The sequence below is a fragment of the Chanodichthys erythropterus genome, chromosome 9 (assembly GCF_024489055.1).
Source record: "Chanodichthys erythropterus isolate Z2021 chromosome 9, ASM2448905v1, whole genome shotgun sequence".
Classification (NCBI taxonomy): domain Eukaryota; kingdom Metazoa; phylum Chordata; class Actinopteri; order Cypriniformes; family Xenocyprididae; genus Chanodichthys; species Chanodichthys erythropterus.
The window spans coordinates 31567789-31592673 of record NC_090229.1 but is presented as its reverse complement, the minus strand read 5'-3'; the positions used below and the strand labels follow the sequence as shown (position 1 = coordinate 31592673).

The 24885-nt window shown below is 33.8% G+C and overlaps 1 protein-coding gene and 1 long non-coding RNA gene across 3 annotated transcripts; one reads left to right on the top strand and one right to left on the bottom strand.

The window, feature by feature from the left end:
* Positions 1-1516: 1516 nt before the first annotated feature.
* On the bottom strand, positions 1517-14144 carry LOC137026611 (uncharacterized). Of its 2 annotated transcripts, XM_067394008.1 has the most exons (15): positions 13971-14144; positions 13807-13863; positions 13573-13601; positions 12573-12649; positions 10874-10963; positions 10669-10783; positions 10380-10523; positions 9778-9837; positions 9656-9691; positions 9431-9484; positions 9268-9324; positions 8983-9197; positions 4474-4633; positions 4234-4330; positions 1517-2564 (listed from the first exon to the last, which is right to left on the bottom strand). In XM_067394008.1, coding segments are annotated over exons 5-15 (1029 nt in total). In that variant the 5' UTR covers positions 12573-12649; positions 13573-13601; positions 13807-13863; positions 13971-14144; the 3' UTR covers positions 1517-2563. The 2 variants fall into 2 exon arrangements, with proteins under 2 accessions (XP_067250109.1, XP_067250108.1); XM_067394007.1 differs by lacking the exon at positions 1517-2564 and having other exon boundaries at positions 3656-4330.
* A 1794-nt stretch (positions 14145-15938) lies between these two features.
* LOC137026610 (uncharacterized) lies at positions 15939-22067 on the top strand. The gene is made up of 4 exons (XR_010895895.1): positions 15939-16181; positions 17184-17790; positions 17938-18073; positions 21231-22067. It is a non-coding gene; the product is annotated as an uncharacterized lncRNA (long non-coding RNA).
* Positions 22068-24885: the final 2818 nt, after the last annotated feature.

Below are 24885 nucleotides of genomic sequence, written 5' to 3'. Positions count from 1 at the left end.
ACAGTGATCAGAAATAATGATAAGCCTAATACTCACAATAAAAATAGTCATATAACGTTAGATCATTTAGTCTCGGGCATAATAAGTGGATTATCCTTAACCTGAAATGTTTGTCTTTTCATCCTGAAATGCGAGGCAAATGTTGGTTCACAATAATTTAAATTTTTTCACAAATCCCTTCACTCCATTGGGATGTTCTCTTTTATTCTGGACGGCAAGGACAATGTATGGAAGCCCGTTTCCGCCACAGTTGAGTAAAAAAAATATAATTCTGTAAGTCATAATAATGAGAAACTTTCTCGTAATTATGACTTAGCATCTCATTATATTGAGAAGGTTTCTCATAATAATGACTTAGTATGTCAGAATAATGAGAAAATTTCTCGTAATTATGACTTATTTTCTCGTAATAATGACTTAACATCTCATAATAACGAGAAACTTTCTCGTAATAATGACTTATTTTCTCGTAATAATGACTTATGTCAGAATAATGAGAAACTTTCTCGTAATTATGACTTATTTTCTCGTAATAATGACTTCTCATAATAATGACTTAGTATGTCATAATAATGAGAAACTTTCTCGTAATAATGACTTAGTTTCTCATAATAATGACTTAGTATGTCAGAATAATGAGAAACTTTCTCGTAATAATGACTTAGTTTCTCATAATAATGACTTAGTATGTCATAATAATGAGAAACTTTCTCGTAATAATGACTTAGTTTCTCATAATAATGACTTAGTATGTCAGAATAATGAGAAACTTTCTCGTAATAATGACTTAGTTTCTCATAATAATGACTTAGTATGTCAGAATAATGAGAAACTTTCTCGTAATAATGACTTAGTTTCTAATAATAATGAGAAACTTTCTCGTAATAATGACTTAGTTTCTCATAATAATGAGAAACTTTCTCGTAATAATGACTTAGTTTCTCGTAATAATGAGAAACTTCTACACATGCGCATAGCAGTGGATCAGTGACATGCTAGCGACATCCGCTGGTCAAATGCGAGAACTCCGCAACCATGGCACGTTCTGCAAAAGTGTAATCTATTATATCATTAAATAAATAACATTATTGATAAATTATCAGTAGCCTGTATGCCCAGCTAACAATTTTTGGTTCCCACCCAGCTAACAATTTTTGGTTCCCAGAACGTTCCGGGAACGTTCGTTTCTGGTTCCCAGAACGTTCCCGGAACGTTCCCAGAACAAAGATTCTAACGTTCCCTGTTGGTTCTCCAGGAAAGTTTTCTTTACGTAAATAGAACGTTCCCTTTAGGTTAGGGGAACGTTCCCGGAACGTTCCCGGAAGGTTCCCGCAACGTTCCGGGAACGTTCGGGGAACGTTGCGGGAACGTTCGGGGAACGTTGCGGGAACGTTCGGGGAACGTTGCGGGAACGTTCCGGGAACGTTCTTAGAAGGTTCCCAGAACGTTCTCAGAACGTTCCCCTAACCTATACATCCAGATATTCAAATAACACAGTCTACAAAAAATAGTCTACTTAGTTTATTGCTCAAAAATAAAAGAATCATACGAATATATTATTACAATAAATTTCATTTACAGAAACAATCTATAAATAAGTCATATACATATTTTTTTAAACAACACATATCATACAATTCCATTGAAAACATATTAATAACCATGAACATGAAAATTCTAAAACTTTAAGAGATCATAATAATTTAATAAATGTAAACAGTTCATATATCATATGCTAATTATTATCAAATATATCACGAGAAACTATAGTCATTGCTTATTGTTCAGAAAACATAAGAATTGTTTGAACCATAAATAATATTATTAAAATAATTATTATCGAATATGAGAAACTATAGTCATTGCTTATTGTCCAGAAAACATAATAATTGTTTGAACCATGAATAGTAATATTATTAAAATAATTTTTATCAAATATGAGAAACTATAGTAATTGCTTATTGTTCAGAAAACATAAGAATTGTAAGAACCATGAATAGTAATATTATTAAAAGAAATATAATTTGTATTTACAGAAACAATCTCTATAATCTATATACATAAACCATGAACATATTTTAAACAACAAATACAAAATTGAACGTAATAATCATGAACATGAAAATTCTAAAACTTTAAGAGATTATAATAATTTAATAAATGTAAACAGGTCATATATCATATGCTAATTATTATCAAATATATCACGAGAAACTATAGTCGTTGCTTATTGTTCAGAAAACATAAGAATCGTAAGAACCATGAATAGTAATATTATTAAAAGAAATATAATTTGTATTTACAGAAACAATCTCTATAATCTATATACATAAACCATGAACATATTTTAAACAACAAATACAAAATTGAACGTAATAATCATGAACATGAATATAATAAAACTTAGAGTTATAATAATTTAATAAATGGACTATATTATCGTATACTAATTATTATCAAATACATCATGAGAAAGCCACATTTTAATTTAAACAACATATTTACACATCATATAATGAAATATGAAAAAAATATTTCACCACACATCTTCAATTCCCCATCATCTGCAAATCAAAAACAAATACACGAAAAGGACATGAGTCAAATTATAAACATTTCACTGTGCTGTTGAGTAATAGTTATGTCATTGCAGTTTTGCCGATGTCTTGTGGACTGATTGTTATGCGCTGATATTATGATATGCATTGTAAAAATACATACTGATATATGATACTACATAGGCTATTTTATTTCCCCTCACACTACAACAAATCTTTAAAACTTAATAGTATTATTCAGAACAGAACAAGAATGAAAAATCTAATATATAAACGTCAAGCCAAAATGAATTCATTTAAAACTTGAAACAGAAACCGGCGTTAACCTACCTCTCTCATTTGGCACAAATCCAAATGTTATATCACGATGTATTTGGATGCTAAACTATTATTTAAACTCTGTGATTGTACACAGACTATTTAAAATGAGGAGTGTAACTTTTTATATAGTTGACTGTATTTTATTTTGACAATGAACAGGCTGCAATGTCAAGTTACTAAAAATTCTTATGTTGTGCGTGCCCGTGAGGCGCCGGCGCTATCACTTGAATTTTCTTATAAAAGCGGAAAAAACTTAAAATACTTAGAAGTTTATGGTCATAAGAGTAACATCATTCATTCGAATCTGTGAAGGGTTAGGCTTATTATTTTTGTACACTCACAATAAAAACAAAACATTGCTTGTAAAATAAAGAAAACAAAAGTAATTTTCGGCCGTCTCCTTTTCCTTTGAGCTTCTCAAAAATGAACCGAAACTCAGCATATAGTCTATTACTTGTCGCAGTTTTTTCTTTCATTTTTTTTTTAAATCTGTTAATCGTTTAAGTGAAATATATTTCGCGTATAGGCATAGGCTGTTTATTCCTTTTATATGATTTTACCCTATTTTTTTTCTCCGAGAAGCGCTGCCGGTGCGTGATGATGATGATGAATATGAATCCTCGTGTTCTGTTGTTTATTCTGCTATTTGTGCCTTTATTGTAGGCTAAAACTAAACCCCTTGATTTTTTGTCTTCATTCTAATTTTGTTTAATTATAATTTAGCATAATCTTGTCGGTTAATGAAAGGTGAAAGGATAATGATCGCGTCGGTTGAAAGTCAGGGGGAAAAAACGAAAGGATATTGACAAGGCAACATTTCTCATTTTCGTTTAGTTTAGGTTTTTCAACTATTATTTATATTTTATTATATTTCAGGTTTATTTCGATTAGCATAAATGTTTTTAATAGTTTTAGTTTTTGTTAGTTAACTATAATTGTTACAAATGTAGCGCAAAAGCGCAATAGGCTAGTGGCCATAGATGTGCTGGATGTGATGGCGCATGAGAAATATACACATGACAAAGCAAGGAAGACTGTTCCAGAAGTCGCGATACAGTGTTTGGGTTAATTATTAATAACTGTGTGGATCCATTTGAGAAAAACGAGTCTCTAATTTTTCATTACTTGTTTAAGATTTATTATATATGCGAATATTTAGAAATAGCCTAGTTTTTAGGTCATAAATCGATAGAATTGATGAGTCATGCCATGATATAAACTGAATGTCAGAGTCATACTGAGTAATAAAAAAGAGCCTATTAATGACAAAACAATGGTGTAGGCTACCACCAACTCTTACTGACATAGCATTGATAATTGATAATCTCAAAACAAAATTAGCATTATTGCTTACCATTTTAAATGCCTGTGTGGGGCAAATTTTAGCACCATTGAAATAAGGTCTTCCACGTCAGCTGCCTTTAAAGACCTAAAAAGCTTTTGCGTTGCTCCTAGAAGAAAGAATAACATAGAAGGTTGATTTATGCGAAAATTGGTGTTAGATTTGAGATATGGTACCATAACAATATTTATTTTATTTCAAAGTGCAAAATACAAAACAATGATTGATAGTAGTTGTGGAAAAAAAACTTGCCTATAATTATATCACAGATAATTAAGTCTTTGAAGGCTAGTTTCCCTTTTTTCCCTTTTAAACTGTAGGCACTCAAGACGTTGTTTGATGCAACCTTGCGCAACATTTTGCGCACGGCTGCCCCTGAATTTGTTCCTCCAAGCGATCGAAGGTAGTTCATCTGTTAGAAAACAAACAAAAAATCATAATTAAACAACACTGTTATTTAGAATTTTGCCATTATGATAGCAGCTGAAAGAGTGTTTTGTTTGTTTGAATGAATGGAAACTGTTGAATCCATGGCCGATGTGTTGAAAGTTTTTTAATGAGGAAGGGAAAGAGAGACAGAAGCGCGTTCATCTCCATTGTTAAGATTTACTGTACTTTGCAACAACACCTGTTCAAATATATTTTATTTTGAAATGTCTTTATCGTAATTATAGTTTTTAATTAATTGCTTTTAAACTTAACAAATAACTTCTGTTTAGGGTTTGTAACTAAACAAATCAATACATTTCATTTTAAGGCTTTCGCGCAACTTGTTTCCGTCACAACAAGGCAGACATGCACAGGTTTACTAAGAGCAAAAATGTAAAATCAATAAGATAACTGAGGAATTAGTCATCAGATGCCATGTCCGTTATTTGCAGCAAAAATCTGCAAAAATACAGCAAAAATCTGTATCTCAAACAGATTAATTTAAATAAGTTATTTCACCACCTGCGTGACATCATTAACCAACGTTTGCATCCGTAGGCTACTATGCTAGTTAAGCTGGAGATCAGGGCTGGATTTCCCGATAACGTTGTTTCTTAGCGCGCTACGAAGACTCTAAAGGTAGACCTTAACTGAATATAGGCTACCGTTTCCAGGCGTGTTCCCCGAACTGTTCCTTAGGAGGTTGCTTAAGGTATATCTTCTTAATTGCGACGTTAGGTGCTGTCCACGGCGCTGGTGCTGAATTGGTTGATATCGATGGCTCGAGAATCGATAATTAACTCTATACAGGGGCTGCTTCACTGCATTATGTGAGAAATACGTGTTCTTTATAAAAAGAAGCACTTCAGAAGTAGAAATTGCATTTATCGGGACTCATGGGATGTTATAAATGTAATCCAAATTGCAAACTAAATCTATAATGTAATTTATCTATATTCTGGAGGCGCGGAGCCCCCATCAGCCTGAGTTTAAGGCCGTTATTTTTGAACAGTTTTAATTCCTTTGAGACGCGTCATGCAGCTGACAGACATGTAGGTATCGCGTTTATATCGTTTTTTTCATGTTTAATTCAAAATATTCACCAACCATTTAACTATAACTTAAAAACACCGAATAGTTGTGATACATGTCAAGCGCGGAGCGCGCGTCTGGCTCTGGATCAGCGCTAAAGCACTGTAGATGTCGCAGATAAAGAGCATTTTCTCGCTGAATATTTTGGTCACTTGAAAGTTTATTTTTGTTATAAATGTTGTTATAAATAATTGAATACTTGTTTGGGTATTGTATATTTTATTTGCATGATAGCTAGCAATAGTGACATCTAGTGGAGTACATGACTAGCGTTTGATATGTGACTTTTTTTGCTGCGTGAGCAACGGAAAACATGAGGTGATGACACGAATTGAGAGGTGATCTGATCTGACACAAAGATTGAGAATTTGATAAGAAGATGTCTCATAATGTCTCCTGGATCCTTATTGAAAGGCACACGGTATGTTTGCTTATATTTTGTTCATAATTTAAGGTAGCTATTGTGTGTATTATGTTTAATAAGCTATGGGCTTAATTGAACGACGTCATGGCAAAATTCACTTCACAAATTTGATTGTAATTTGTATTTATTTTCAGTTTTTTCACGGTGTTCATTTGATGGGTGATGTCGACTGTCTCTACTCCTAAGAAGAAGACATTAAAATTGAAGCAATCATAGGCATCAGTTGAACCGTGTTTTTTTTAGTCACGGAGAAAAAATTCAGGAGTCGTTATAGTGAAAAAACGTGTATTCACATTCCCTGGAAGAGTGCCAGATTTCATCGTGGAAAAAGAAAGATCGTTGTCAGACTTCGACGTGAAGAGCATCCAATCGACCCCGCTGGAAAACTGCAGCCATTGGTGATGGAGAAGATTCAGGGAGCAACGCGATTTCGTCGCATTGAAACTCCATTGTTTATCGTGACTGCATTCCTTGCCGTGCAGAAGAGCAACGCAAGAAGTTATTGCTGCAGTGACGAGATAGCCACAAGGCGACAACGTTGCAAAGTTTTATGACAATTCGGTTGTCAATAAGAGTTGCTACCTTTGGGTTCACAGGTCAGACTATATCTTTTCAGCTTGAAATTTAATTTCTTGGTTTATGCTGCCTTTTTTTTAATAGTTGAAATTGTATGCAAATGGTTGAAACAAATATTTGCTTAGTTTATAGAAGTGTGTAACTTGTTTAATAATTGTCATTGAGCATTTTCTTGTGGTATTACAGCTTGCTATTAGTGTTTAAAGCTGAATAATAGTGTGGTTTAAAGACCAAGTGACCAAGTGATTAGAATCAAGTGATTAGACCAAGTGATTAAAGCTCTTGAAGATGAAAAGGCACAATTAGAGGAGAAATTAGAAACTGAAATTGATGTCTCAGACAGACAAAAATGTGAAGAATGCTTAGCTGAAGTTAATGCAGATCTGGAAGTTAAAAGAGACTCCAGGAATCATCATCATGAGTTGAGCAAGAAGTTAGGTGATCAGAAAGAGAAAGGCGTCCAACAGAAAAAATGCTTGAGTTGAGACGTGACGAGTTAGTTAAAAGAGAACGGAAGTTTATGTTCACATACTTAAACTTTAAAGCTGAAGCTCAGTTTATCAGATCTAAACTGAAAGAAGAGTGCTCTAAAACCGAGTTAGACAACATGATGGTAACTGCAGAAAAACGTGAAGCAGAGTTATATGAGAGCATTCGTGCATTGAACGTCCCATCTCAAGATATAAGAAGGAGAATGGATAGCTGCGCTTTGGTTACTAGTGAAATAACTGCACTGAAAAGAGGCTGCGCACAAGTTGGTACTAAAGTGTTTGATGCGGAGGCTGTAAAAGAAACACTCCTCCAGCTACTTCAAAGAGATGACGCCAGGTCAGTTTATGGATCAACTGTTTCGAGAGCTGAACGAGATAGTCAGCAGGGAAGCCATATGTCAGTAAAAAGAGCGGAAGCAGCGGCACGCTTAGCTGCGAAACGTGCTGAACTGAAGAGAGAAAAAGAAATCTCAGCTTAAAGAAAAGAGGTGCTAGCCCAACAAGAGAGGTTAAAAATGCTGGAGGAGCAAAGGGATCTTGAAGTCATGGAAGCTGAATACTTTGTGTATGCAGAAGTGGAATCAAGATTGAACGCTGAAATAGGAGATACTAAAGAGAGAAGCACATTGCCTCCATGTCAGCACCCTCTGCAACACAATAACCCTTCATGCATCAAGGTTTCCCAAGAAACTTTAGCTCAACCTTGGTCTGAAAAGGAGCTGGGGACGAAAGTAGATGAGGTCTTGTTAGTGAAGGCATTAAAAGAATCCCTGATGATGACCAAACTTCCAGCTCCAGAGCCATTCACGTTTACAGGTGATCCACTCAAGTTCACTGAATGGCGCACTTGCTTTAAAGCTTTGATTGAAACGAACTACACAACCCCAGCGCAGAGGCTGTTCTATCTTAAAAGGTACATAAGTGGAGATGCACTTAGTGTACTAGAGGGAACCTTTTATAGGAGTGATGAGGATTCATACACTCAAGCTTGGGATGCCCTGATCAAACGCTATGGACACCCTTTTGTAGTTGAAAGAGCATTCAGGGCAAAGCTGAGTAATTGGCCAAAAATCAGACCTAAGGAATCACAGAAGTTAAGGGAGTTTAGTGATTTCCTCATCTCCTGCAAAAATTCAATGCCTCATGTAGTAGGTCTAGAAGTTTTGGACGATTGTGAAGAAAACCAAAAATTGCTTCAATTTCTTCAACAGTTGGATGAAAGGGTTCAACACAACAAAGAAGGACATGTGGAAATGCCCTTACCTTTCAGAGAGCTTCCTCAATTACTAAACAATAAGCAGCATGCTACAGTTCATTTGAAGCATTTGAAAAGAAAACTGGAGAAAAGTCCTAAGTACAGAGAGGACTATTTGAGATTTATGAACAGTGTCTTTAAAGTTGGTGATGCCAAAGATGCAGATGCCACACCAAAAGAAGGCAATACTTGGTACATTCCGCACCATGGGAATAATTCTTAAGAAGCAGACATTATAATTGAAGCAAACAAAGGCATCAGTTGAAGCGTGTTTTTTCTAATCACAGAGAAAAAAATCAGGAGCCGTTATATATATGAATTTAGCAGTGAATATTTGCAGTTTATTTTTTGCCATAATTCTAATCTAACACTGGGTGTATTACAGCTTCAGAATTATATTTGTATTGACTGTCAACAGTGATAAGGTACAGCTAAGAGTGGTCCTAACCAACCTTACGAAAGATAGTTGTACATTTAAGTGACTTATGTATTACCAGCTTGGTCCTTTTGTCCTTATTTCCCAGTTCTGTGTTTAGCGTATTCAGCTCATCCACAGTCTGGCATGGTCCATTTTCCAGGATGTCCCCCCCTTCCTCAGTCACTGTCACCGTCCCAGCAACAGCAGCCAGTATGCTTCTTTGCATCGCTAAGATGTCTTGCTGGGTTTCTGCAATGTCTTGCAGTTTTTGCAAGACTTTTGTGCGATAGTCTGTGAAGCAATATTGCAGATTGGTACTTGAAAATACAGTATAGTGTGAAAAATCAAAAACGTGACTTACTCTTTGTTGCTGCTTCTGAAGAACACTGGGGCTCTTCTAAGAGGAGCTGTGAGGCAGCTGTGGCATTACATTAGAATTTACTTTTCAAAGTTTAGAAGTAAATCACTCTATCTAGAATGGTTAATACAATAATATAATAATATAATGAAATTTTGTAAAATACCTTGAAGGGGTTGTGCCATACACGATAGCCGGGATGCTGGCGGTGATGCTTCTGCTGCAAAAATAAAATCCAAACAGACTTAGCATTCATAAGTTGAAGGGATAAGTATACATAAAAAAGAGAGACAAGTCAAAATGTATCTGTTGCCAGTGAGAAGGCAGAGAGAGAAATATTTTTTTTAATTATGTCTTTATACTTAAAAATATATTTGTATATTCTACAAACCATTGTCCAGAGGCTGAAAATTGGAGAATGGCTTATCTGTGAATATAAAATCAAAAGGAAAAGGCATCTAATAGGTTGGTTAAAAGTTATGTGTTAATCATGTTACATGTTTAACAACTTACATTTGGGTGGAAGAGGTTTTGAAAGGGTTTTATTCTCAGTTGGGAAAACTCTGCTATCATCTAAAATTAAAAACAGAGTTCACAAATAGAACTGAAATTAATAAAACAATTATGACACATCGTGCACTCCATAATGTTTGAGATAAATATATATATTTTTTCTTAACCCTTGTGCGATCTTTGTTTGGGGTACATTCAGGGTCTCTCTTTAAATCACTTTATAAAAGACCCACATTTCTAACTTTCATTCAAGTGGATAACATGGATAATTTGACATGGTTTAGTGTAAGATTTTTGCCCATCTTTTGGAAAATGCAGTTTTAAAAGTAAAAAAAAATCTTTCACCAGTAAATGGCTGCAGAGCTCCACCTTTTGATTTGTGCTATTTGACTAACTGAAATATATCTTTTCACAAGTTTTTTTTCAGTTGGATTCATATCTAAATATTATGAAATCACAATTATAAGAATAAAAATTACTTTTTGTCAAAGTTTATCTTTTTTTTTTTTTTGCTGAATTTTTTTTAATAATCTTACATTACGATTAGACCCTGCTTAGAACATGGACAAAATTCATCCTCAAAAACATTATTGAATACTTACCATCTGAGGAGGAATCTGTTTCAGACAGATATCTTGTTGGCTTTTTGTGTGCCCTCTTTTTTTTCGTTGTGGAGCTTTCCTCTGTTTCAATATTTGAGGTCTCCACAACACGCCGGCATTTCTGGACACCTTTGGTGTATGAGTCTGGAAAATATGTTGTTGGTGTAAAGTATAGTTTTTTTCTTTTTTTTAAAGCAATTTTCTTGATAATTAGATATGATTTTAACAATCCTCACTGTACTGAAGATACTGTAGATTAATTTAAATAATGCAAAAACTATTAAATTACCTGTTCTTAGCCAGATTTTTTTTATTAGACACCGCCTCCACTTTCCTTTGTCTGGCATTGTGCAGTTTTTTACAAGCTGCCTTATGTTTCCAAATGTCCAGTAACAGAACGTTCCCTGAAAGAAAAAAAGGGGTTGCTTTACCATTCTTGAACAGACATTTATACTGTAAATGATTGCGAAAGCTTATTGAAACCAAAAACATACCTCTTTGGTCTCTTCCAACCACGAGGTTGGGACTAGTTCCACTGCACTGTCCTCTGTAAATTCCACCACTGCATATTTTTTTGTGTCCATCTGTTGAGATTAAATTAAACACACACACACACACACACACACACATTATATATATATATATAAATAAATGTAAAGATAAAGATATTGCATTACAGTTATTCAACAACTTATTATTGCGTATTTGCGTATTATAACATTATAAATTTAATTTTAAATTTAATGAGTCTTGGAGTTTTCAGCAATGTCCTTGCTGTTGATGGAAGCTCTGGGTGTCCATTTGTTTTAAGTCCCCTCAGGAGATCATCTAAGGCATTATGTGTGATTAAGTGTTTTGTTGCCCATTCTTGTAAAAATGTTGTGAGGGAAGTTGAGGCTATTTCTTTTTCACTCTCAGTTCCTGAGATGAAATTTCCTTCACTGAGCCCATCATCCACACTGCCAGGTCCAGAACTGCAGCTTTCCCCACTGACCCCAATTTGCACACTTTCAATAACACTTGACAAGTTTTCATCAATGGAATTGATGTGTTGAGGTGCTATTGGAAGAGGTGTTATTGAATGAGGTGTTATCGGATGATCAGATGTTTCTGACGATTCCTCTCCTATAAACCTTTCAGCCAATGATCTTCGTGCATATTTCCACTGCCTTGTGTAGCGCTGCCTCTTGGATTTTGAATCCATTCTAAATTAAAAATATTACACTTGATAAAAATGTGGTAATGGCATATTTTGCAGTATTTCACTGTACCTACACTACATGGCCAAAAGAATGTGAACACTTAAACATCACACTCACTGGCAATCTTCAATCTTCTTATTGAGATTAACAGAAGTTTAGATGTTGATGTTTGGTTGAAAATGTTTCATTTGTGTGTTTGGTTTAGTTGGGCTATCGACCCTTGAATTTTCTCATTTTAGTTCTCTTTCAGTATTGTAGGTGTTTTCAGAAAACTTTTCTGCATTGATAAAGGAAGACATTAAAGATGTCTTTAACATCTAACTTTAAGTCTCAACATGGGCCAGAAAATATTGATGTTATGCTGCATGTTGCTTTATTTAAAAGCAATAACTGTGAAATCAGTAACACAGTGATGTTTATATTATCGCATGCATAATGGTTAACTGCAAGAGATTTGCATTTTACAGTGAAATTGTTTGATCCCAATTGAGGAAATGCCTGTAAAACTTTCCCTTTCAAAATTCTTTCCATACTTTTTTAAACCTCTCTGTAGATTTTTCAGACCATATTTAAACATAAATAGTAAATAAAGCAATTTTCAGCATAATATTTGGTATATAGCACAATCATATTTTCTGTTTTTGTTGTTGTTGTTTTCTTGAAGTGATGTGTCCTGCATATGCACCTCTGATACTGTCTTTAATGTTGCACTATCACAGCAAAGTCTGATTTAGATGATTGTTTGCTCCTCGTTTGCTGTTTGAGTGGCACATGTACATTTGTTAAGAGAAGTTTAAAAGAGTCATGATTAAGTTAAAGATAAACATTTTTGTGTGTGTAATAAAAATATGCACCTTGAACTCATTGTCATGTTTGAAAATCATTAAACGATTACAAAATTTTTGCCTTGAAATCACTGAAAAATTAATTTTTTTTAGAAATTTTAGAAAACTGTATTGGGGCAACACAAATATTTCTATATACTTCTTACCTTTCCCTGAACTGTGGAGACCAGAGCAGCTGAGCACACAGTGCTTGCTGAAGCTTTGGCACTGATGGGTCAAGAGACTGGGGGAAAGGGGAGGGGGTAGAAGAGATTAGTGTTCTTGCTAACAGAAAGTGTCCATAATAACAGTTAAGTTGTGACCTGCCATTAAATAGAACAAGAAGAATTCAGCCCATCTTATTTGGGTAATTTGGATATAGTACTGTCCTGAATATACAGTTCTAAGTCAAAAAATAGCTGAATATATAAAATTAACCCGTTCAAAAATGTGCATACCCTTGATTCTTAATATTGTGTGTGGTTACCTTGTGATGGTTGTTCATGAGTCTCTAGTTTGTCCTGAACAGTTAAACTGACCACCGTTCTTCAGAAAAAATCCTTCAGGTCCTGCAAATTCTTCAGTTTACCAGCACCTTTTGCATATTTGAACCCTCTCCAGCAGTGACTGAATGATTTTGAGATCCATCTTTTCACACTGAGGACAACTGAGGGCCAGGGGTGAAAACGTTTGAACAAGAAGATGATGTGCAGGATCTGGAGAATTTTTCTGAAGAACGCTGGTCAGTTTTACTGTTCAGGACAAACAAGGGACTCATGAACAACCATCACAAAACATAAAAACAGTCGTGGATCATTCAGGTAACCACACACAGTTTTAAGAATCAACGGTAGGCTATGTAAACTTTTAAATGGGGTCATTTTTATAAATTCTGCTCTTTTTTTTTTCTCTTGTGCACTTTATGTAAACAACCATTATGTGAAATACTTTATTCAGAACAGATAACATGCAATTTTCATGATCCTTTTTTGTTAAAATGATTAACATTTTTTGCTGATTCTGCAAGGGGTAAACTTTTCAGTTGAGATTTCAAAAAACAAACAAACAAAAAAAAAAATGGATTTGAGTTGGGGGTAAAACAACAAAATATTTTATTGAACAGCCATGTCTAGATAGGTAAAACAACATTAAAACATATGAAGTTACCTGAAAGTCTAAGATGACTTGTGTAGCTGCTGTTGACACAAGGAAAGGGGAGAGAAAGTAGAAATGTCTGAATATGATTTAAAATGCATTCAGTTTCATCAGTGGTTTTTGACTAAGGTTATGATGAACATGACAAATCATAGATGCAGGATGCATTTTAAAGAAGAAAAAAAAAATCTTCAGTTATTTAAAGAAACCCAAATATGTCTGATTGTTAGTCATACATATACTTACAAAGCCAAAAACGTTCTGTGCTGGGCTCTTAAAAGAGCCTTTGGGTGTATTTAACTGCTGTTAACACACAATGAAAGAGGAGAGAACATGAGTATACAAATTAAAATGCTTTCAGTTGCATCAGCGATTTCTGACTTCTCAGGATGTGTAGAATTATAACTTACAATAATCAGACGACAATTGACACTGAAAAAGAGAGAGAAGAGAATAATTATTTATAGTATAAATTACAAAAGTTACTTAAGGCTCTTGAACTATTAATAGCTTCTGAAAGTGCATGAAGATGAGAAGACTGCAGGCAGCAGTGCATCTGATAAAACTTTACAATAACAAGTAAGAAACCATATAAAGTCAGTAAAATACATGGTCATTCTTGAATATAATCATAATAATAACAATAACAATAGTAATATGCTAATTATTATTATTATTATTTGTATTATTTGTATTATTACTATTAAAACTAAAATAATAACAAAACATAATAACTGTTATTATTATTATTGGTATTACTAATACTAGTAACCAAATAACAAGTAAGAAACACAAGGGGATAGAAACATGTCTGAATATGATATAAATTAAAATGCATTCAGTTTCATCAGTGTTTTATGACTAAGGTTATGAGGAGCATGACAAATCAGAGATGCAGGATGCGTCTTAAAAAAAAAAAATCAAACATACTTACAAAGCCAAAAACGTTCTGTGCTGGGCTCTTAAAAGAGCCTTTGGGTGTATTTAACTGCTGTTAACACACAATGAAAGAGGAGAGAACATGAGTATACAAATTAAAATGCTTTCAGTTGCATCAGCGATTTCTGACTTATCAGGATGTGTAGAATTATCACTTACAATAATCAGACGACAATCGACACTGAAAAAGAGAGAAGAGAATAATTATTAGTATAAATTACAAAAGTTAATTAATGATTAAATATTTAAATATTAAATAATATCAATAATAGTGGTAATAATAGGCCTATTAATAGGAAGAATTATAAAAATAATAACATTAAATAATTTATTAATACAATAATAGTATTATTGTTTATACTACTACTACTAATAATAATAATAATTATTATTAATACTGTTAACAATAATAATTCAAATAAAATATAATAATTGTATAATATAATCATTTAAAATATAATAATTTTAAACATTAATTAATTAAATATATTTAAATATGAAATATTAATAGTAGTAGTATCAATAATAATAATAATAATAACAATAATAATATTTTTTTTTAATTAAATTAAAAAATTTCAATATTTAATTTCATTATACAGTTTTCATCTTACAGCGGCTTTTGTCTCGCTCTAGAAGTGACGCGTGTGCGCGCTCGCAGCCCTGAAGGCGCTACTTTCCATACAAAGTGAATAGGCCTATATTATAATTACAAAGTGAACATATTATAATTGTAGAATTTATTTCTTTTTACGCAAGGTTAACAGGAAAGACATAACTCTGAAATGAAAGAGCTTCTCTCAATCCGAGCGGATATGCTCTATTATCCCAAGTGACGTCACACAGACTAACGGCATTTAACGGTATTTAACGCTATACCAGGTATTTGACGGTGCTGATAAATGGATAAAAAGACAGAAATCCATTGTTTATGTGAACAATATATGTACATTTACTGGAAATGACAGTTAATCAGTTTTATGACAATTTAAAAGGTTCGTTATGTAAAAGTGGCCGTTATTTAGTGGTATACCCTGAGTATAGGCTATAATTAGATTTTATTATTTGCTTTCTTTCTTCAAGTTTTAAATGTTATTTAAATTTATAGTGGGTTCATACATTTACATTAAAGTCATTTATACATTACAAAGTAATTTACCTAAATCGGTTAAATAAAAAAGTACTTTACCTGAGAAAAACTCGTAGGATGGGATTTCCTCTCACAAGGTACCGTGCTCTGCGCGCGGTGGACACAAGACCCCAGCTTATATATGCCCGCCGGCAGGTTTCGCGGGCTTGGCACGCGAGTAAGAATTTAAATGAAGACAGAAGTCTATAGGCTATATATATATATATATATATATATATATATATATATATATATATATATATATATATATATATATATATATATAAAATGTACATTTTGATTCCTTGTATATTATATATAAACTTAGATTTATTGTATTATATTATATTATATTATTAATTAATTAACAATTGTTTTGGTGATACCTGGATGTGGAAATATGTATAATATAGTATATAATGTATATAATATTAAACAACCCATAGGTGGCGATATCGCTAGTCAAAGATGCTGGAAGAGAAGAAGCATGTATGCACGAGAGAACTACGTTGCGTAGGACCATTTGATGTTTTTGACGTGCAAGTGGTTGGAGGTAAGTAGTATATGTGTTATGTTGAAATTGTATTGTATTTTATCGTAGTAGTCATTTGTGGGATATATGTGTGTTTTCCCCCGACGTGCACCACAGTGTATGCAGTCTATGGTATGCACGCGCTAAATAAAATTACTTTGAAAATGGATCACTGTTAAAATCTATCTTTACTATTGAAACTTAATCAAATGTGTCAGAGAAGTTATATGTTATTAGGTGTTTATTACAAAGAATACCATGACAAATAATGGCTATTGAGTAACGTTAATCACATATTTTGTAGAGGGGGTGAAAATTAATATGTCACCTGAAATTAACCCAAATTACAGGGGGTAAAAATGACATTAGTGAAAGTGAAGACCAAGTATTGATTTTATATCATTTTATTAATTTTGTTTATTGAAAAAAAGGTGAAAGTGCCATGTGAAGGCCAAGTATGGTAACCCAGAATTTGTCCTCTGCTATTAACCCATTGAAGTTAGTGCACACACATTAGGTGTAGTGAGTAGTGAAGACACACACACACACACACACACACACACACACACACACACACACACACACACACACAGAGCAGTGGGCAACCATTCACTTTTGGTGCCTGGTGCAATTGGGGTTTAGGTGCCTTGCTCAAGGGCACCTCAGTAATTTCCTGCCTGTATTGAGACTCGAACCTGTGACCTTCAGGTTACAAGTTTGACTCCCTAACCATTAGGCTTGGTAGGTCTATTTGGAAAATCTGTTGTTTTTAGCAATATTTGTTGCTATTTTAATACCCCATACCTGTAACTAAAGAAATATTTAATATATCTTAATATCCTTTTAGATTCTGGTTCTTAAACTTTCTTTTGTTATTGTCATTTTGAAGGCCCTATACTGTTTAATTCTAGAGATATTGGGATCTCAGTATAATTTCATGAATAAATTGTTAAATTGACACCTTTTCAGTGGCCTGAAAAATGCATATCATATGCTAAATTATGACTTTGTTTTTCTCCATAGAGTTCTTTTGATTTTGGACTTGGAAGCCTCCACAGACAGTGGGGAATTTGACATTTCCCCCAGCCGTTTGACCACTTGAGTAAGTGGCTGCTTTCCTGACCTTACGAGACGTTTCAGTTTCCCAAAATCGGTCCCGGAAGATGCACCATTGAATGTATATTGTACACCATGAAGTGATTTATTTTGTTTCTCCAACAAAGTATGTCATCAGCTCTTTACAGTAGCTGTTGTGGTCCACTGCCAGAGTAGGGCAGAGCAGAAGACCCAAGGCAACACTGAACGCCATGAAATGTTCGTACAACTGGTCCGCCAGAATTCCCTTCAGCACCACTGTATACAGGTTCCTTGGTTTTTGGGCAAAACAGCTTGGAATGTCCTCCTTCCCTTGGAGTGACAGCAGCCATTGGGTCACTTCATTTATTTGCCCAGCAGACATTCTCACCTTTCTGTCTCCTCTAACCCACTCTGTGATGAGCTTTTTCATTACACCCAGGCAGGCTTGGTGCATGTAGTCGATTGGAAATTGCTCTACCATGTCCAGTGGGAGGTTCAAAAATGGAGACATTGGAATGTCTTCATTCTCCTGACGTCTTGTCATTTCAGCACGGTATGTGGCATTGGTCCGTAGACTTTTTTTACCATGGCTCTTGCGGGTGCGTCACACACAACACATCTGTTTTTTTATGTCTTTTCCATCCAAACCATTTTCAAGTAGTTCCTGAATGTCTTTTATGGCTTCTTCTGTAAAATCCAGGTTTGCTGGTTTGGTGGGACCAATTGGCAGTGTTACTGGGAAGACATTGATGGGTGACAGGTGAATGGCACAGCGGATGGGCCATGACGTCTTATCATGTGTCACTGGTGCATAGAATGAGGTTGTTCACCTCTGGGTAAGTCACATGCCCAGAAAGGAAGCACCATAACAACATCATATAATTTATTACAAGTGACCATCAGATTTTTACATCACTTTAAAAATGTAAATCAGATCCGTAAAGCTAAAGCAAATTTCTTTATTGAGATAATTAAAGGGACAAATGGAAATGGAAAATTAATATGGGAAAATTTAAATGATCTGTTAGGACGAAATAAAGATATAAATTTCAAAGACCTGCAACTTCAAGTTAAAGGTATGCTAACTGATAATTTAGACATTATCGTCAATAGCTTTAACAGATACTTTATTAGCTCAGTTGAGGATTTGACAATGCATTTTAAATGCCCAAACATCCCATACAAGCCTCTAGATGCTAATAAACCAATATTTAGTATACAGGATATATCTGTTCCTGACGTTATAAAAATAATTTCATCTCTAAAAAGTTCAAAAGCCAGAGATACTTTTGGTTTCACTAATGATCTTTTAAAACTCCATAAAGAGGCTCTTGCAAGCCCAATTGCACACCTGATAAATCTATCTATAAAACAGGGAATAGTGCCCTAAACATGGAAGACTGCTAGGGTTATCCCAGTCTTTAAGGCTGGTGATAAGTCAAAACCAGAGAATTTTCGTCCAATAAGCATTCTACCAATAATTTCAAAATAGCTGAAAAATGGGTTGCCTCACAGTTAATTGAACACCTAAACAGTAGTGATACCCCTTTCCATCCAATTCATTTTGGATTTCGCAAACATCACTCTACAGAAACAGCCACTTGTTATTTTCTTGAGAATTTAAAAAGCGGGCTTTGTAGGGGCTGTTTTTCTGGACTTGAAACGAGCCTTTGATACCATTAATCATAATGTGCTTCTTGCTAAATTGACTTATTTTAATTTCTCTGAAAGAGCACATTGTTGGATGCAATCATATTTGTCAGACAGAAAACAAGCTGTACAAATAGGAAATTCACAGTCATCTTATCTTACTTGTTCTGCTGGAGTCCCACAAGGCTCAATACTGGGACCGATTTTATTCAGTCTCTATGTTAATAACTTACCAAATGTCTGTTCAAATATAAAAATGCAATTATACGCTGATGATACAGTATTGTATTCTCACGGCAGCCAGCAGTGGGGCCAGAGCCATCTGTCTTTGTCATTGGAGATAGACTAGATGTGTTAGAACAATTTAAGTATCTTGGTGTGGTCTTTGATTCACATCTGACATTTAAGCAACATGTAAAAAAAAAAAAATCACAAATATTATAAAATTTAACTTGTCAAATTTCCAACGTATAAGGCCTTTTCTTACTGTTGAGTCAGCAAAGGCTTATATGCATGCAATGATATTTACTCACATAACTTAATGTTATACAATCTGGTCTCATACAACTGAGAGCATCTTAAAACCCCTCAAGGGTTTTTGGCGACTTACTTAATGTACAATGGCGCAGAACTATTTAGCCAAATGGTGGTGTCTAGCTCAAGTTAGGAATTGTGACAATTACTTAACCTTTAAAAAAAAACCTTAAACAATGGCTGAAATCAAACCAGCGATGTACCCATATGTAAATAATTTTCTTATTGGATGTCTGTTCATAGTGGCCTTTTAACTTCTATGTGACTGCTGTTTACAGTACTTAGTCTTTGTTGTTCTGTGTAATATGTCTACATGTATGTTGTTATGTTTGTAAATAATCTGTATTTTGTGTTTTATGATACCTGCCTTAGGACAACGGATGAAATTGTGCTAATTCCAGCATATTTACACTGATGCTCATTGCTGATTTGTTGATCAATGTGCACTGTCCTAATTCAAATAAAAAATAAAATAAATAAATAAATCATATAATTAAAATAGGACACAGCCAAGCTGGCAAAATAATATAAAATGTTTAATAGATAAATAAAATTTGTAAATGATTGTTTTGACACACCCATTTTAGATCTTGGAGTCACTACTAATGAGCTGATAACCTTAATCAGGTGTGTTTGATTGAGGAGACAACGTGCAGTGCTGGTGGGCCTCCAGGAATGTGGTTGGGAACCACTATCCTAATTGTTTACATTTTGCATAAAGTATAATAGCTGTCATCGTTCAGATTATTAATGCAAGGTTCATCCAAACTGTATTTAATGTAAAGCTCCAATTAAATTAAGATAATTATTCACTCACAAATAAATCTCTCAATGAGTAAAATTGTCTCTATTGACTACACATTATGTACAGTTGTGCTCAAAATTATTCATACCCTTTGTAAATATAATCAAAGAAGGCTGTGAAAATAAATCTGCATTGTTCATCCTTTTGATCTTTTATTTTAAAACTTTATAAAAATCAAACCGTTCATTGGAGAATAAGAATTTTAAATGGTTAATAATACTAATAATAATCTCATTGTGAAATAAATGATTTTCTATAATACACATTGCTCACAATTAATCATACCCTTTTATTCAAAACTTTTTTAACCTCCTTTTGCCAAGATAGCCATTATATGACTTCTAACAGTGACAGTCAGGTTGATTTTTTTTTTTTTTTTTTTTTTTTTTAATCTTTTGCTGTTTGATAGAATCAATGATGCCATGTATCTGAACAAGATGTCCAGGATCTCCGGCGGAAAAATAGGCCCACAATATTCCAGCAGTACATTTCATAGCTCTTATCTTGACAAAAAAAGAGGTTACAAACAGATTAAAAGGGTATGATTAATTGTGAGCAGTGTGTATTAGAGAAAAAAACATTTATTTCATAATGAGATTATTATATTATTAGTATTATTAACCATTTAAAATTCTTATTCTCCAATAAACGGTTGCAGATTTATTTTCACAGCCTTCTTTGGTAATATTTACCAAGGGTATGAATAATTGTGAGCACAACTGTATGTAATGACAAGTAAGTTTATATTTTTAATTATTTCCCTGGTTCAGAAAGTAACAGTGGCTGTGATAAACTTTCACCTTATAAAGATGTTTCTGTCAAATATGCCTGCTCCTGAGCAAGTTTGAGCTTAATGACTTCAAAGAATCTAACAATCCTGGATCATCTCTAATCATCAACTGTAAATACTGATGATTAATCCACATACGAAAAACAAACCCCTGTTGTTTACCTGTCGATGATGATTATCATTATTAATTTAATCTCCGATCATTATTTTACAGGTGTTCATCTGTTTCCTTATTTGGCTGGTTTGGAAGGATTACAGAAAAGACACAGATGGTTGAATGGTCAATGACACAAAACAGGCAGAAGAAATACAACACAAGTACAAGGGTTAAGTTAAACATGAACTTTTTGTAGTGTCCATGGAAATGTGCAAAACCATCTGACTGGCTTCTAGTTAATCCTGCCTGACTGTGTAGTGTCATTTTAACATAAAGCTTCCAGAGCCCTCAAAGTGTCAGTCTCCAGCGTTGCAGGCTCATGGACATATGCTACAAAAATTCTTGGCGAAACTCTCTGCAAAAAAAATAAACCTATATATAATTTACTCATTACTACATGTGACAACAGTGTTTATAGCACCTTAAATTGTAATTTACTTTCCCTAATGTTGCTCCAGTCATGTATGACCTTTTGTTTCATGGAACAACACCTAGTTGTGAGTTGTAACAATTTAAAACATTAACCCCCATCTTTTAATATCTAAATAATAGCCAAGTGAAATCAGCATTACAATGTTTCCAATATGCTTCTAATTTATTATCTCCCTTTAACCCTTTGATGCACAAGCTATGAAAACCCCTTCTAATGCGCAACATGGGTCAAAAATGACCCGTATTCATTTCCTATGTAATTTCAATCATGGTTGAGTGTTTCTTTGCTGAATCTTTGAAAGAAATGTATTTTATCATTAATTTATTCCAGGTATTCCTTAAATATCTTGTTTTTGATTGACAAAAATCATTATGTTCATTTTTTCTTTCTTACTTTATAAACAAACAGTTTTTGTTTGTCTACATCAATTTTACACACATGGGTCAAAAATGACCCGTATTCATTTCCTATTTAATTTCAGTCATGACTGAGTGTTTCTTCGCTGAATCTTTGAAAGAAATTTATTTTATCATTTATTTATTTCAGGTATTACTTAAATATCTTGTTTTTGATTTTCTACAAATAATTATGTTTATTTTTCTTTCTTACTTTATAAACAAACACAGTTTCTACATCAATTTTACACACATGGGTCAAAAATGACCCGTATTCATTTCCTATGTAATTTCAGTCATGACTGAGTGTTTCTTCGCTGAATCTTTTATACTGTGTTTGTTTATAAAGTAAGAAAGAAAAATAAACATAATTATTTGTAGAAAATCAAAAACAAGATATTTAAGTAATACCTGAAATAAATAAATGATAAAATAAATTTCTTTCAAAGATTCAGCGAAGAAACACTCAGTCATGACTGAAATTACATAGGAAATGAATACGGGTCATTTTTGACCCATGTGTGTAAAATTGATGTAGACAAACAAAAACTGTGTTTGTTTATAAAGTAAGAAAGAAAAAATGAACATAATGATTTTTTACAATCAAAAACAAGATATTTAAGGAATACCTGGAATAAATGAATGATAAAATACATTTCTTTTAAAGATTCAGCAAAGAAACACTCAACCATGATTGAAATTACATAGGAAATGAATACGGGTCATTTTTGACCCATGTTGCGCATTAGAAGGGTAGTGATACAAAAATGATTTTTATTAAAAAAGTAAGAAAGAAAAAATTAAAATGAGGATTTGTGATGATCAAAAACAAGTTAATTGAGGAATACCTGGAATACTGAATGATTAAAATAATTTCTTGCAAAGATATAGAAAATAAAAACTCAGCCGGGTCATTTTTGACCCATGTTGTGCATCAAAGGGTTAATAGTGCTGCAGCTGCTCACCAAGGCTCTCTCAATTTAAAATGGACACACTATCCCTGACATCGCTGCCTATCACTGTTTTATTGTGTATGGGGATGTTCTTTATGTTGATTTTGAGTGATGTTGATTATTTTGTTGCTTACTGTTGTGTACATGAAGCTGAAACCATTCTTTACACTCTTGCCCCCCCTCCCCCTTTTTTTGGTCCTGCTTTAAAACTATTTCCCGAGTTATATCTTTTTAATGCTGTAACAAGACGTTGTTCTGTTGTTCCATTTGTTCCTGTTTTAATAAAACATTTTAAAAATGAATTGCTATTGTATTGTCGTCTTTAGTCTTGCCCAAGAGATTACAACCCAAAAATGTGTGTGTAATGGTAAAAAACACAAATAGTTACATTGTCTTACCTGACTGCCTCTTTTTTCTTTTTTTTCCTAGTGAGCTGAGTACAGAAATGTTTGACCACTTATTCATGTAGTGCAGCTGTTTGAACACTAGACCTGGTTAATGTACTGTCTTACACCATATTATACAGATGGATATTATACAGTTAATTTTCGTCCGAAAATGTTTACAGCAAAACACAAAAAATATTGTGCATGAGCGTCCTCTACTGTGAGATAATGGTAATGTAATATCTGGCTTGTTGAATTAACTGATCACAGTTTCGGTGAATATTTTTTATTACAAATTACATCTTAGTTTTTAAAACATTTTAAAGGACTGTAGAAAGTGTGCACATCAAATTTGATTCATTTTCGGCTGCTGTGAATGGTTACTTTTGAACTTTGTCAATGCATTATAATCTCAAATCACACAGCTGCATTCATAACTAAAAATAACCTGTAGGGAACGTTCTGGGAACGTTCTCTTTAGGTTATAAAATGAACTCAAAAAATAACCTACAGGGAACGTTCTGGGAACGTTCTCTTTAGGTTATAAAATGAACTAAAAAAATAACCTACAGGGAACGTTCTGGGAATGTTCTCTTTAGGTTATAAAATGAACTCAAAAAATAACCTACAGGGAACGTTCTGGGAACGTTCTCCTTAGGTTGTAAAATTATCCCAAAAAAAGAACCTGCAGGGAACGTTCCCAGAACGTTCTCTTTAGGTTATAAAAATAAAACCAAACAATAACCAACAGGGAACGTTCTGGGAACGTTCTCTTTAGGTTATAAAATGAACCCAAAAAATAACCTACAGGGAACGTTCTGGGAACGTTCTCTTTAGGTTATAAAATGAACCCAAAAAATAACCTACAGGGAACGTTCTGGGAACGTTCTCCTTAGGTTGTAAAATGATCCCAAAAAAAGAACCTGCAGGGAACGTTCTGGGAACGTTCTCTTTAGGTTAAAAAAAAGGGAACCAATAGAGAACGTTCTCAGAACGTTCTTATTTGGTTCCCCAAAAAAATAACCAAACGGGAACCATATGGGAACGTTAGGGGAACGTTCTGTGTTTACTGGGCAGAACGTTCCGGGAACGTTCGTTTCTGGTTCCCAGAACGTTCCCGGAACGTTCCCAGAACAAAGATTCTAACGTTCCCTGTTGGTTCTCCAGGAAAGTTTTCTTTACGTAAATAGAACGTTCCCTTTAGGTTAGGGGAACGTTCCCGGAACGTTCCCGGAAGGTTCCCGCAACGTTCCGGGAACGTTCGGGGAACGTTCCGGGAACGTTGCGGGAACGTTCCGGGAACGTTCTTAGAAGGTTCCCAGAACGTTCTCAGAACGTTCCCCTAACCTATACATCCAGATATTCAAATAACACAGTCTACAAAAAATAGTCTACTTAGTTTATTGCTCAAAAATAAAAGAATCATACTAATATATTATTACAATAAATTTCATTTACAGAAACAATCTATAAATAAGTCATATACATATTTTTTTAAACAACACATATCATACAATTCCATTGAAAACATATTAATAACCATGA

Excerpts from the sequence above, each read along its gene's own strand:
- LOC137026611 (XM_067394007.1), bottom strand. The coding sequence starts at position 10,963 with ATGGACACAAAAAAATATGCAGTGGTGGAATTTACAGAGGACAGTGCA. Across the intron at positions 9,838-10,379 it reads AACAGATTCCTCCTCAGATG|ATGATAGCAGAGTTTTCCCA; the intron begins GTAAGTATTCAA and ends TTTTAATTTTAG. Across the intron at positions 9,485-9,655 it reads TTTTCAGCCTCTGGACAATG|CAGAAGCATCACCGCCAGCA; the intron begins GTTTGTAGAATA and ends TTATTTTTGCAG.